Raw genomic sequence first — 14612 nt, 5'->3', positions numbered from 1 at the left:
ATGGTGGTCTTTCTTTCTACTGTTCAATAAAGTGAATACAATACTATGTGTACTATATATCTTATAAATACTTATCAAACAAAAGAATACATTTTTCTGTGGGGTCTCTTCTTCTTGGTACATCAGTATCAAACACAACACAATGTGTTCACAATACAATGTATCACTCAAATAAACAAAGCATCGGAAATCGGGGAAAACTTCCTGTTTCCCTCGACATTACATAAAACAAAATGTACATACTGTAACAAAATTATGCACCAGTTTATACTTACAGTTTGTAATTTTGTAGATGTAATAGGCTGCTACTGTTACACAAATACTTATGTAACAATTCTTTTTAAATACTATTATATAACGCAATTATAAATTTAAGTATACAGACATAAGTTATTTAGAATAAATGCATCAATATTATAATAACTTACTTCATGTGTATCCATACTGTAAACCTTATCTAGCTGCACCTTAGTTTGGTTTAATCCATTAGTACACACCTTAAATACATGCAATGCCTTTCTAATTACATTAAAATTACTGAATATTACACATGCATATTACACACACTACTTAATATAAAGTGCATCAAAATTGTACTTAAGAGCGCTTGCTTTCACACTTGTAGTTAAAAAGTACACATTGTAGCTATTTTCAGCTGTTTTGGTCCCTGCTCTGGCCCGAACCAGCCAAACCAAACCAAAATGCAGTCATGTTACAAAATCCGCTTTTCCTGAGCTGTTTGTGATGAACAATGAACGAGCTGCCGTGCTAAACTGCTTACTGTCAGACTACGGAAACTGGTTTAGTCCAAAAATGTGCAGTTCTTTTTCCTGTAGGCTGTTTGAGGTTGGACTGCTTTCTCATTGCAAATTAACTGCTACAGTGTTCGGCTTGAAAGCATGCCGAGACCCGATTTTTCAAGGAGGTGACATTCATGAGCTGTAGGCAAACATTTGAAATGTTTTACTTTACATGCAATGAATCTGAAAGTTTATGTTTTTTTAATCCACAGCTCCCAGGCCAGCCAAGAGACATAGTCCCTCTAGGTCTTCCCCCGGGGTCTCCTACTGGTTTTTTAAATAAGTTTAAAAAAAAAAGAAATTTTCCACAAAATTCTTTTTTATTCTATAGTTAATCTGAACATAAGCTCAAGTTTAGGCCTATCTCATATTGAGCATGAGCATGAGTGTTGAAACACAGTTCAAAGTTTAAAGTTCAGAGTAGCAGCAATATAAATAACCCTAAAGTGAACAAGCAATGGGGAAGTTTATTTGAAAGCTGAGGCAAACATTTAATCTCCAGTCTTCTTCAACGCTTACAAAAATTAATTAGAAATAGTCCAATAAATGTATATCATCTTATCTTAATTAAGACAAGTTTAAGAAGTTTCACAAGGATTTTTACAATTATTTTGAAGAAATTAAAATATTAAGAATGATATCAGGAGTAAAGACAGGAATAGCCTATTTTGTATTTAAGAATAAAAAAATATTCTTAAGATTTATTTCTTAGGAAAGACAACAAAACGTTGTCTTATAGTCCATAGTAAAAAAAATGTTTTATCTGTAGGCTAAACTAGAAATTGAAATTTGGAATGTCTAAATGTTGAAAAGTCTTTGAACCGTCACTATTTGTCAGGCAAAAGCAAACTGTCACCTAGTCGGACTCTTTGTTGTTGTTTTTTCTTGTCCCATGTGCTCTGTGTGCCCTACTTTCAGTTAATTGTCTCATTTTATTCAGGTGTGTTCAGTTAATTATGTCATTTACTTCAGGCTTTATAAGTTCCTGTTTGCGCATGTTATATTTTCTGTTCTTGTCTATTAATGAGTGTGGTTATTGTCTGCCTGCCGCATTATTGTTTTTTCTTTTGTGGAAGATTAAAACTGTAAAGAGTTATATTCACGTTGAGTATACATTCCCTCAACCACATCATGACACAAACATGTGGTGTTTTTTACCTGGATTTGGAACAGCATTGTTTATATGCGTTTATTTCATATTCATGTGTGAAACAGTTTAAAGTTCAAATTAGCAGCAATTAATAATACAATCCTTAAATTGATCATGTTCAAATAAGATGCATAAACTGTTCTGGTTTCTTCAACACATTTAGTCCTAGATTGTTAGTCTCCAGTTAGTAATGTTGTCCACAGCAGTGGCAATGCCAGAAGTTGAAAAGTGAGTGGATCTTGGTGAAATATGTTTGACATCAGTTCCTACTTTCAAAGTACATCATTTTCTAATACATGAGATAAAAATAAGGATGCAATTTTAGACACCTCAATCCACCATTATTGGTTCTGGTTGAAAGAGGACCCTGTTTTGGGTAGAAAATACCAAGGTATGATGTGTGTATTTAGTGTGAAGACACGATAAAGACTTGGATCGGATTGATCATTATTTGACAGCTCCTCTATTTATCACTCATAACAGAACAGAAGATGCAATTTACACAAAGCCTTTAAGATTTGTGGAGTCTTCAGGTTCTTTGATACTTTTGGATTCTTTAATGAGCAACAATACACCTCTTCTGATATCAGGTCACATTGTCTCCAATTAAAACAGAACAGGCAGTAGATTGAGGTATTGGGCTGAAAAGACAAATCACAATTTTATGTAAAGTGCTGCTTTAAAGGTGCACCAAATTAGCATGTTTACATTTTGCTGGCTTATTAAAAATGTATATGATGACTTAAGCCCAGAATAATTATTTTACTTTTAAGCATTTGGCAGATGTACATTCATACAAAGTCTAAAGCTCCTCATTCCAAGTAGCGAATTACAACTTGGGCAAGATGAACAAAAAATGATCCTGCTTTAACTTGTAAGCAATTTGCAAAACCAGTAAAACATATATTACTCGTCTGCACCTATCGAGCCTTTACTGAAATATTCTAGCAAAGCATGGTAACTATCAAGAAGGCAAAATCAATAACAATACCTTTACAACTAGCTATATGATAAACAGAATAGCACTGCATGTCAACAGAAACACACACACACTCTAGTCTGTAGTTGATGTTGGCACGGGTCCATTCATGGTAACTTTCCACTGAAAAAAACTTGGTCTTCGATTTCTTGATAAATCGCTTATAAACAATAGACACATGATTATATTTTTCATTATTTGAATTCAAAACAATATTTATGCATTGAACAAACCCTTTTACATTCCTTGACGTCAAAAGGGGAAACTGTGGAATTCTGTGGAAAGAGAAGCAAAACCATTTGTTCTACTGCATGTGACTACTTTTCCTCATCTGATATGTATGTAAATAAATACTACTTTTCTTACGAAAACCTTGTGTATTTACATGTTTGTGTGGTGCTCCCCTTATCGTTTATTTATGTTTTCTGCATATGATCCATACTAATAGTGGCACAATAACAACTACGAGAACCGTAATTGTGACTCCAACTACAACACCAACAGACCATGTCACTTTGTCACATTCAGCATCAGAGGATGCTGTTCCTGCTTTTATTTCTCTAAGTCCCATAGCCTCACACCTGAAGACATTAAATTCAGAAGTATTAGTACTATATCCAGTTTTAGAGTAATCTTTCAATGAAGTTTATACATGTGGGCAACTTATTTTGAATGTGAAAGGCAGGCCATTAGAGAGCCATTTGAATAAGTTCCATCTGAACAGTCTGCACATATGGTATCAGTAAATGCTGTACCTGTGAAGTTATTGATATTGGGTGAAATACATTAAAGCTATTTTTGCATTTTGCATGGCTTTTGTTCATTGTTCGTCCTTTTCTACAGTTAAGTATATAAACACACACTCACCAGTTTGTTTAATATATTGTCCAGGTTTGCATTCATTGTGTCCCACTGCTAATGAACAGGAGTCTTTATATAGTGTAATGCAATGGGATCCTTCCAGTGGTTCACAGATTGTATCCGCAGAGCGCGTACAGGCCTTTTTTACTTTTAAGTGTTGAGCTGTGGAAACAAAATCCAAGCAATCAATCGTATTAAAAGCATACATTAGATAGTGCTTTACATTATATTAGACAAGGCTTTCTTATTGCAGTTTTATATCTCTTTACTATTAAGTTAATAGACACACACCTGTATCACACACGGTGCAGGGAAAACATGTCGTAAGCCTGTTGGGTTCATCTGTGTAAGTTGACGTAGAACAAGGAATACATGTCGTACTGGTATCTACAGTACAGTGCCAATAAACACGGTTTCCTACAGGAATGGCAAAATGTGTTTTTCTTTAAAGAAAGTGATATATATCATATCACAACATATCATATCATACAAATAGTCATGTAAAACGTTTTTTGATCAAGTGACTTCTTTGCTGCATCACATGACTTATCAACTGATCTGACAATTCTGTGTGCTTACAATAAAGTTTTACACCACAATTAGCCATAACATTACAGTATAACAATGCTGTATTTAAAGCATAACTGTACATTTAACTTAAAATTTAACTCAAGAAAATGTAACTCTTTAGAATCTATTAACTCTTAATTGCTATATTGGTTAACATTACACACAGAATTAATATAATACACAACTTTTAAATGCTTAACAGATTTGAAAACACCAAGCAATATACAAACCTGGACACCATACACTAAACGTCACAATACACTATTGCACACTACATTATGTCTTGTTGTTATAGACATATGACAAACGAAAATATTCAGTTCCAAATTTAAACATTAGATAGACTAGATAGAAAAAAAACTAGAGAGTCTTTACCTATCATACAAAATTCTTTCTTTTTTTTTAATTCTTTGAAAACGTTTAACAACTAGCATCCACTGGGCAAAATCTGTTCAAAGGTTATATAGTGTATTCCAGGTTTTTATACATAATCCAAAGTAGTATTTGTACTGTACCAGGGGCACACATGGGGCAGCATTCTCCATTCACATCATATTCAGCATGGGCACATCCACAGAAACCAAGTTTAAAACTAACAGCTATTATGACAGCAATTGTGGATATAATGGTCCTCAGCGATAATATATCCATATAAAATGCAAGCAAGGATATTTATTCCATCCAAATGAAGGAAAATGTTTCATCGTCAGATTTCATCAACCTTTCTGTTCTTCACTTCACATTAAATAATGAATTAGATCCTGGTAACGTGGCATTCCTGTTCACTGAAGATATTTTAGGTCTCTGTTTGTATGCCTATAAAGGCTATTTCAGATCATGATGGTTGGTTCCCCCTCCTTTAAATGATTAATTTGATGGAGCCTTAAGGAGGCATTGGCAGAAAACTTCACCATCCACTTCTTCCTTTACATACATGGTCCCTCGAGTAAGTACAACAGTCAGTTGAATTCTGTGAAGAGTTCAAACAAAAAGGTTGTAGCTATGCTCTATTAATGCATCATCATCAAGAATTGCTTTAAATGTCAATGACTTGTTAAATAGTTACAGGGGTCATATCAGGTGTTTTGTATACAAAGTAGGACTTTTACATATTTAACATTAATACATTTCATTAAATGTCAGCAATAACTGCATGAATTATATCGATCATCTAAAAAACTATAATATTTTAGGTTAACACACAGCAGCAAAAAAGGCTAAATTATTTCTAAGGACTAAATACAATAAAACAAAAACCAAATATACGCATTTATGAAGAAATGTATTAAGGCATTACATATCACATGTGCCATGGAGAAATAATTCATTGACCATTTTCCACCAACAAGGAAACAGACTGTAAGATATGCATCTTATCATGTTCTAGCCTATTCAGCGTGCTTTCATTTTCTTTTTAAGTTTGAAAGAAAACATGGATCATTCATTTTGGCTCTATGCACTAATTTTCCTTATTTTAAACGACACAAACGTTTTTAAGTTCACATTTTTTAGAGCTTCCATATAAGCAACAAACGTATCCAGTTAAGCTTTATCATTTAAAGTAAACATACCCATTACACTGTAACGCCTTTAAAGTTAAATAGTTGCAATTTAATACAATTTTAAAGTTTAATATCAAAACTCAAACCAAAAGGTACCGAATGCCCAATATTATTGACCTCTGGAAAAATGTTATTTATAAATATGAAGAGTGGACACACTTAAAGGTGTTTGAAAATATATTTTGTGAAATTACAACAAACGATTTCAAAAACTGCGCAAACATTAACACCATCTTAACGAACTGTAAAATTACGAACTAGACATTCCCAAAAGACAAAAAAAAAGACCCACCAATGAAAGAGTCAGGCTAGCCCCCCTGTCCAGCTTGTTTGACCTCAAACGGCGGCGCCAAGATCGGTTGTCGAACAATATTTGTCCTCGCAGCCCGGAGGGACCTCACTTTCAAGTGGGAGGAGCTTTTCCCACAAGTGAACAAGTAAAAGCAAAGCCACACTGCAGCTTGTGTTTTCTGTTTGCCACGTTCTTCTTTTGTCCCGTCCGTCACCGTGCCCCTTGTTTAGTCCTCATCTGCCCGTGTTGCTACCTGATCAGATGTTTCTGATGTCGAGTCTTGTCACCTATCCCTCCCATTTGTTTGTCTGAGTGTTTTCACCTGTTACTCCTGCTCTCCTTTTCTTCACATTGTTCTTGCTTTCTCTCGTTTTGTCAGTTCGTTATTAACTAACACTTTATTTTAAGGTGTTCATAATACAATGTAATTGCCTAGTAAGTACTTAGAGGTAGCCGCTGTACTTACTGTTTTATGGCGCTCAAATCTCCTGCACGTTCTACCTTATTTTGTTTATCCTTAGGTTAGGTAAAGTAAGTCGAGTCTGTCCTATCTCTCACAAGTATTTAATCATCCTCACAAGACAGATCACAGAAGGCTTCTCCGTGTTCTGTTCTGTTGTGTGCTCTGCAAGCTCGGTCGCTCTGAGGCGTCGTGGCGAGGCTGTCTGGCATCGGAGAAGCGTGTCGACGAGGTGCAGCTTTAACTTCTGGCTCAGTTCTAAGTACAACCCTCCTTTAGGCAAGTCGACACAAAAGTTTGGGAAAGTCTCATACAGCTGGAGACCTCCCTCTCAAGAAGCTCGCTATAAAAAGACAGCCATCTTATCAGTCTGCTCTTCTGCGAAGATCTTTAAGGCGTCCTCCTCTCCGCGTCGGGAACTCAGCACTCAACGGTAACATTCCTACTCTTCAAAGTTTTTACTAATACATATTTTATCTCTGGCTATACTTTAACGAAATGCTACATATGTCATACCTAATGTCTTTTTCTCAATAAAATATTTTTAAATATGATGCTATGGTGGTCTTTCTTTCTACTGTTCAATAAAGTGAATACAATACTATGTGTACTATATATCTTATAAATACTTATCAAAAAAAGAATACAATATTCTGTGGGGTCTCTTCTTGATACATCAGTATCAAACACAACACAATGTGTTCACAATACAATTTATCACTCAAATAAACAAAGCATCGGAAAATCGGGGAAAACTTCCTGTTTCCCTCGACATTACATAAAACAAAATGTACATAATGTAACAAAATTATGCACCAGTTTATACTTACAGTTTGTAATTTTGTAGATGTAATAGGCTGCTACTGTTACACAAATACTTATGTAACAATTCTTTTTTAAATACTATTATATAACGCAATTATAAATTTAAGTACACAGACATAAGTTATTTAGAATAAATGCATCAATATTATAATAACTTACTTCATGTGTATCCATACTGTAAACCTTATCTAGCTGCACCTTAGTTTGGTTTAATCCATTAGTACACACCTTAAATACATGCAATGCCTTTCTAATTACATTAAAATTACTGAATATTACACATGCATATTACACACACTACTTAATATAAAGTGCATCAAAATTGTACTTAAGAGCGCTTGCTTTCACACTTGTAGTTAAAAAAGTACACATTGTAGCTATTTTCAGCTGTTTTGGTCCCTGCTCTGGCCCGAACCAGCCAAACCAAACCAAAATGCAGTCATGTTACAACATCCGCTTTTCCTGAGCTGTTTGTGATGAACAATGAACGAGCTGCCGTGCTAAACTGCTTACTGTCAGACTACGGAAACTGGTTTAGTCCAAAAATGTGCAGTTCTTTTTCCAGTAGGCTGTTTGAGGTTGGACTGCTTTCTCATTGCAAATTAACTGCTACAGTGTTCGGCTTGAAAGCATGCCGAGACCCGATTTTTCAAGGAGGTGACATTCATGAGCTGTAGGCAAACATTTGAAATGTTTTACTTTACATGCAATGAATCTGAAAGTTTATGTTTTTTTAATCCACAGCTCCCAGGCCAGCCAAGAGACATAGTCCCTCTAGGTCTTCCCCGGGTTCTCCTACCGGTTTTTTAAAGTTTAAAAAAAAAAGAAATTTTCCACAAAATTCTTTTTTTATTCTATAGTTAATCTGAATATAAGCTCAAGTTTAGGCCTATCTCATATTGAGCATGAGTGTTGAAACACAGTTCAAAGTTTAAAGTTCAGAGTAGCAGCAATATAAATAACCCTAAAGTGAACAAGCAATGGGGAAGTTTATTTGAAAGCTGAGGCAAACATTTAATCTCCAGTTTAATCTCCATTTAATCTTCAGCGCTTACAACAATTAATTTGAAACAGTCCAATAAATGTATATCATCTTATCTCAATTAAGACAAGTTTAAGAAGTTTCACAAGGATTTTTACAATTATTTTGAAGAATTTAAAATATTAAGAATGATATCAGGAGTAAAGACAGGAATAGCCTATTTTGGATTTAAGAATAAAAAAATATTCTTAAGATTTATTTCTTAGGAAAGACAACAAAACGTTGTCTTAGTCCATTGAAAAAAAAAAAATGTTTTATCTGTAGGCTAAACTAGAAATTGGAATTTGGAATGTCTAAATGTTGAAAAGTCTTTGAACTGTCACTATTTGTCAGGCAAAAGCAAACTGTCACCTAGTCGGACTCTTTGTTGTTGTTTTTTCTTGTCCCATGTGCTCTGTGTGCCCTACTTTCAGTTAATTGTCTCATTTTATTCAGGTGTGTTCAGTTAATTATGTCCTTTACTTCAGGCTTTATAAGTTCCTGTTTGCCCAAGTTATATTTTCTGTTCTTGTCTATTAATGAGTGTGGTTATTGCCTGCCTGCCGCATTATTGTTTTTTCTTTTGTGGAAGATTAAAACTGTAAAGAGTTATATTCACGTTGAGTATACATTCCCTCAACCACATCATGACACAAACATGTGGTGTTTTTTACCTGGATTTGGAACAGCATTGTTTATATGCGTTTATTTCATATTCAGCACATGTGTGAATCAGTTTAAAGTTCAAATTAGCAGCAATTAATAATACAATCCTTAAATTGATCATGTTCAAATCAGGTGCATAAACTGTTCTGGTTTCTTCAACATTTGGTCCTAGATTGTTAGTCTCCAGTTAGTAATGTTGTCCACAGCAGTGGCAATGCCAGAAGTTGAAAAGTGAGTGGATCTTGGTGAAATAGGGTGGACATCAGTTCCTACTTTCAAAGTACATCATTTTCTAATACATGAGATAAAAATAAGAATGCAATTTTAGACACCTCAATCCACGATTATTGGTTTTGGTTGAAAGAGGAAAAATGTCTCAACAAAAATCACTGATTTGGGTAGAAAATACCAAGATATGATGTGTGTATTTAGTGTGAAGACACGATAAAGACTTACAGCGAGAGTGTGCTTGGATTGTATTGATCATTATTTGACAGCTCCTCTATTTATCACTCACAACAGAACAGAAGATGCAATTTACACAAAGCCTTTAAGATTTGTGGAGTCTTCAGGTTCTTTGATACTTTTGGATTCTTTAATGAGCAACAATACACCTCTTCTGATATCAGGTCACATTGTCTCCACTTAAAACAGAACAGGCAGTAGATTGAGGTATTGGGCTGAAAAGACAAATCACAATTTTATGTAAAGTGCTGCTTTAAAGGTGCACCAAATTAGCATGTTTACATTTTGCTGGCTTATAAAAAATGTATATGATGACTTAAGCCCAGAATAATTATTTTACTTTTAAGCATTTGGCAGATGTACATTCATACAAAGTTCAAAGCTTCTCATTCCAAGTAGCGAATTACACCTTGGGCAAGATGAACAAAAAATTATCCTGCTTTAACTTGTACGCAATTTGCAAAACCATTAAAACATATATTACTCGTCTGCACCTATCGAGCCTTTACTGAAATATTCTAGCAAAGCATGGTAACTATCAAGAAGGCAAAATCAAGTCATTTTACTGACTTTACTGAATTTATTTGTTTGCTTAGCAAACATATTTGATAACTTTCCAAGAAGCCTTCTGAACTCTGGGGATAGTTCTATTCTATAGAGCAAAGTGATGTAAAAGGGTCTTACCTACTAGTGTTGAATATAAGAGGGGTCACTGAGTCTGGTGACGTCTGTGAAAAAGTTAATTTCGTTAAATACACTTAATATCCCTATTTGACACACAGCACAACACTATTATGATACTACTAATATCTATTACTTCTTTGTGTTATAAAGGGGTGCTTTGCTGGCTATAATGGAATCGGTGGGTTTACAGTCTGTTTGTGAGGCATACATCACACAATATAATAGTTTACTGTGATAAAGGCAGAAATGTTGCATTATTTGCAATATATTTCAGCTTTCTTATATATGCATCTATATATAGAATAATATGTGCTATGGATAGCCTTATTTAGAAAGGTCAAGTTTCATAACAACAAATAAATGCAAAAATCAAGATAAACGGAACTCTTTTATCCAAAAATAACATGTTAAGTTTGTTTCCTTGGGATATGGCCCAATTAATGTGCTAAATGTATAACTTTAAAAACATTTTCTTATGTTTAATAAAACTACTAAGAATAATAATTACAATACAAACAAATATAGTATTATGCACACAGTTTACTCCTACACTTACTGGTTCACACTGACCATCACTCTCTGGTATTGGCACGGAGCAAAAATAAATATCTAAAACACAAAACAAGTACATTATCACTTGCACAACGCCTTAAAGTTTTATTTTTATACATATATTTTGTCTTACTTCTGTCAATAGCTTGTCTCTTCTGTTTAAATGTGCAATAGAGTTTTATCCCAACAGCAGTCATCAAAACGACAACAATGACTCCAACAATGACTCCAACAATGAGAGCAATTGGAACTGACTTCCCACATTCCACATCAGATGACATTGTTCCTGGTTTTGTTTCTTTAAGGCCTTTAATTTCACAACTATAAATGTGAACATTGTTATATCTGGTCATATTAGAATATCTTTTAACACTTGTGAATCTATGTAAATCACTCACTTTGAATGTGGTTGACAGGCAGTGTAAGAGCCATTAGAGTAAGTCCCTTGCATGCAGTTACCACATACAGTATCAGTAAATGCTGTTCCTGTAAAGATATTAAGATAATAACTAAATAAATGGGAGTTCATCATTACAAGTATTACTGATATTGTTCTTGTTTCTGAGTCAATTAAAGCTAATTGTCATTCCATTCTATGGCCATTGTGTCTCTGTGTTCTAAAATATTCACCTGTTTGTTTGACATATTGTCCAGGGTGGCATTCAGAGTGCTTCGCAGCAAATCTGCAGCTATCTTTCTTTCGCTCAGTGCAGTAGAATCCCTCCAACGGCTCACAAATAGTATCTGCAGAGCGTGTGCAGGTTTTCTTTATCTTTAAACCTAGTTCTGTGAAAAAATGCTTTATTATATAAATAAGTGTACTGAAATAAATGTTTCTGTATTTTACATGTTCATTTTGAAATGCATACTTACTTGCATCACACACAGAGCAGGGAAAGCATTTATCCAAGCCATTGGGCTCATCGATGTACGTTGATACAGGACATGGAATACATGTTGTGCTCGTGTCTATCGTACAGTGCCAATAAACATGATTTCCTAAAAAAAAAAAAAAAAAGTAAAAAAAGTCACTATAATATATATATATATATATATATATATATATATATATATATATATATATATATATATATATATATATATATATATATATACACACACATTTATTTTGCCCCACTAAGCTGCTGCTAAACAATGTATACTGTACCTGGTGCACACATGGGGCAGCATTCTCCATGTATCTCATACTCAGCATGAGCACATGCACTAAAACACAGTTTGAAATTCAAAGTTGCAGCAATGAATAACACAATCCAAACACAATCCAAAACAAAGTTCAATGTTTCTTCTCCACACTTCATTAGCTCGGTTATGATTTCAACAACACATTAGATGAAGTTTGGATTGTTGGTCATAGTTGCATTGGTTTCTCTCCTCCTTTTGATGCCATAAATCTCTGTAGGTTCAAACTTGGGAGCAGGACGTGCAGAAAGAAGAAAAGCAATCCACTGTAAAATCGGTGTATGCTGAAGTTCAGTTCATCGACGTATGAATGATGATATGGGTAATTAATGTGAAGCGCTTTTGATTTCCTCATCATCTGTGGAGTCTTCAGATTCAATGGTAAATCATTTAGAACCTAGATACCAAGATTATATTTTAGTCAGTATCAGTTCACACATTTGAAAACATTTAAACAGGCAGTTTAATTTTAATTAAATTTTAATCCATTTTAAAACCATGGGAGAACACAGTCATGAAGATGGTTTCAATTTCTTTTTAGCTTTTTAATCATCTGAATGCACACACTAGACTAGGGCTATTCAGTTAGATTAATTTGAGGGCCAGATTATCAAATAAAGGTTTTCCTGTGAATAGAATACAGGCACAAGGTTCTACTAGATGTCAGCAGAACCACACTTTTACAGTTAAACTCTGCATTAGCTGAAGAGCTGCGAGACAACGGTCTCCTTTGGATGCCTACTCCATCACCAACCCCCACTACTGCCACAAACAGTGCCCACATAAGCCAGCTATCTTTACCATCGTATTGGCGACAATAAACTGGACTACATCAGACTACTGCGCTCACCACAGAGGACTGAAGAGACTGTTGTGTTTTTGTGTTCATTGAAACATGGCTTAACAACAGCATACCAGACTGAACCATTTAGCTCGACTCACTAACATGCTCTTGAGCGGACAGAGTTCTCATCGAGGGGGGTAAGACCTGCGGCTGCGGGCTTTGTGTTTACATTAACAACACATGATGCTGCGATGCTGTTGTCGTTTAAAACACTGCTTGTCCCTGGTGGAGCTCATGATTATTAAGTGCCGGCCATTCTATCTACCCAGTGATATACAGCTATACTGCTCGCTGCTGTATGTATCTCTCCCAGCTCCAACCACAACAAGAACAACAGGAGTTAGGCACTAAAGGATCTGTAACAGCACATCAGTAAGCAGCAGACAGCCCACCCAGATGCTTTTCTCACCTTTAACTGTTTGGAGTCCAATGAAGTTTTCATCAAATAATTAAATTTTAAAAAAAAAATTTTGATTGAAGAGAGAAATAAAATATTTTGGATAATGTGGAGGAGAGTAAATTAGTGAAGTGAACAAATCCTTTAATGGTGCATCCGTTATGAATCTACCACTATGTCCAATAACACAATTAAAATAAATTTTGGGCAGGGGCTCAAATCTGAAAAAAGCAACAACAAAAATGTGCATATAAATAGTTTCATTTTCATCTACACACCCTGGAAAACACCTGGCTCTCAAGTGTGCCATTGTTATAACACAAGTGTTCCTAGAAATCACGTGATCAAACTCGATTCGCCATTAGCCTAACTTTATATTCTATTTTAATAGAAAACATAGGATGAATACTTTGGATGAACAGTCAATAGCTTATTGCTTGAAACAACTGTAAACAATAATGCCAATAAATAAATCACAAATACTTAATACAATAAGGACAACTTACATTTTAAAACATTTAAACTTAAACTTTATTTATTAAGACTTAACTTGAGACAAGCGAAAGTCTACTTTTCTGTTGTATTAACGTACTCCATTTAGTATTACTTAATAACAGCACTTACATTTAAAGTAGTTTTCCTCGTATAAAGCATTATGACAGCGTTACAAGTCGAAAAGGGTTTTGCAAAGCCAAACCTTTTTGATACATTAATACAAAACATCATAACTACCAAACATTTACCGTAAGGACTAATCAAGTACAGTCACAGGCACAAAACAAACAACAACAACAAAGGTCTTACCGCGAGTGTTAGCTTTGAGAAGACCTTTGAAAAGCGAAGAAACAATCCTGCTTTCTGGTTTATGGGCTGTGAAGGCGACGTAACACATCATAGGAAAAAGTTACGACACTCCTATAAGCTCCCGTAGGAACAGTGGAATACGGAAGTAAAGCGTGTAATGGAGCGGTTCATTTTTGTATTTTTTTTTATTGAACAAAATGAACAGAACATAGGCTACATATGCAATGGTACTGACAAATGTAAACAAATAAATACCAAACGAGGCACATAGATGTAAAGAACAAAAAAGAAAAAGAAACAAAAGTGGGTTACGTTGTTACGTTGTAGATATCCCGTTTTAAAAACAGAAAATACGGCTTGCCTTCATACATTTCCATTTATGAAGAAAAAGAAATGTTCAGAATTAACACTATTAATGGTAAAATCATTTATTTTATATTTTTTGTTCATTTTAATATGTTTTCTGGGCAATTACTG

At 34.5% G+C, this 14612-nt stretch overlaps 2 protein-coding genes and 1 long non-coding RNA gene across 4 annotated transcripts; all 3 read right to left on the bottom strand.

The window, feature by feature from the left end:
• Positions 1–2467: 2467 nt before the first annotated feature.
• Positions 2468–3186, bottom strand: LOC122350460. Its single transcript, XR_006251601.1, has 2 exons — positions 2942–3186; positions 2468–2591 (listed from the first exon to the last, which is right to left on the bottom strand). It is a non-coding gene; the product is annotated as an uncharacterized LOC122350460 (long non-coding RNA).
• Positions 3187–3211: 25 nt separating this feature from the next.
• Positions 3212–7144, bottom strand: LOC122350458 (tumor necrosis factor receptor superfamily member 14-like). Its single transcript, XM_043246937.1, has 6 exons — positions 6215–7144; positions 4876–5330; positions 4082–4207; positions 3797–3952; positions 3597–3684; positions 3212–3510 (listed from the first exon to the last, which is right to left on the bottom strand). The coding sequence occupies exons 2-6, from the start codon at positions 5009–5011 to the stop codon at positions 3342–3344; spliced, it is 675 nt and encodes a 224-aa protein (XP_043102872.1). The 5' UTR covers positions 5012–5330; positions 6215–7144; the 3' UTR covers positions 3212–3341.
• Positions 7145–9211: 2067 nt separating this feature from the next.
• On the bottom strand, positions 9212–14291 carry LOC122350428 (tumor necrosis factor receptor superfamily member 14-like). 2 transcript variants are annotated; one of them, XR_006251600.1, is made up of 10 exons: positions 14136–14291; positions 12056–12487; positions 11761–11886; positions 11518–11673; positions 11286–11373; positions 11021–11208; positions 10892–10944; positions 10336–10379; positions 9643–9866; positions 9212–9478 (listed from the first exon to the last, which is right to left on the bottom strand). XR_006251600.1 is itself a non-coding variant. In XM_043246879.1 (9 exons), exons 2-9 carry the CDS (start codon positions 12207–12209, stop codon positions 9812–9814), a joined length of 864 nt encoding a protein of 287 aa, XP_043102814.1. In that variant the 5' UTR covers positions 12210–12487; positions 14136–14291; the 3' UTR covers positions 9212–9811. The 2 variants fall into 2 exon arrangements, 1 of the variants encoding a protein (XP_043102814.1); XM_043246879.1 differs by having other exon boundaries at positions 9212–9866.
• Positions 14292–14612: the final 321 nt, after the last annotated feature.

This window comes from Puntigrus tetrazona, chromosome 8, assembly GCF_018831695.1.
Source record: "Puntigrus tetrazona isolate hp1 chromosome 8, ASM1883169v1, whole genome shotgun sequence".
Lineage (NCBI taxonomy): Eukaryota > Metazoa > Chordata > Actinopteri > Cypriniformes > Cyprinidae > Puntigrus > Puntigrus tetrazona.
Note: the sequence above shows the minus strand (reverse complement) of the source record. Positions and strands in the feature narration are given on the sequence as shown.

Excerpts from the sequence above, each read along its gene's own strand:
- LOC122350458 (XM_043246937.1), bottom strand. The coding sequence starts at position 5,011 with ATGGATATATTATCGCTGAGGACCATTATATCCACAATTGCTGTCATA. Across the intron at positions 3,953-4,081 it reads CTGCACCGTGTGTGATACAG|CTCAACACTTAAAAGTAAAA; the intron begins GTGTGTGTCTAT and ends TTGTTTCCACAG. Across the intron at positions 3,685-3,796 it reads ACAATATATTAAACAAACTG|GTACAGCATTTACTGATACC; the intron begins GTGAGTGTGTGT and ends ATAACTTCACAG.
- LOC122350428 (XM_043246879.1), bottom strand. The coding sequence starts at position 12,209 with ATGAAGTGTGGAGAAGAAACATTGAACTTTGTTTTGGATTGTGTTTGG. Across the intron at positions 11,674-11,760 it reads CTGCTCTGTGTGTGATGCAA|AACTAGGTTTAAAGATAAAG; the intron begins GTAAGTATGCAT and ends ATTTTTTCACAG. Across the intron at positions 11,374-11,517 it reads ACAATATGTCAAACAAACAG|GAACAGCATTTACTGATACT; the intron begins GTGAATATTTTA and ends ATATCTTTACAG.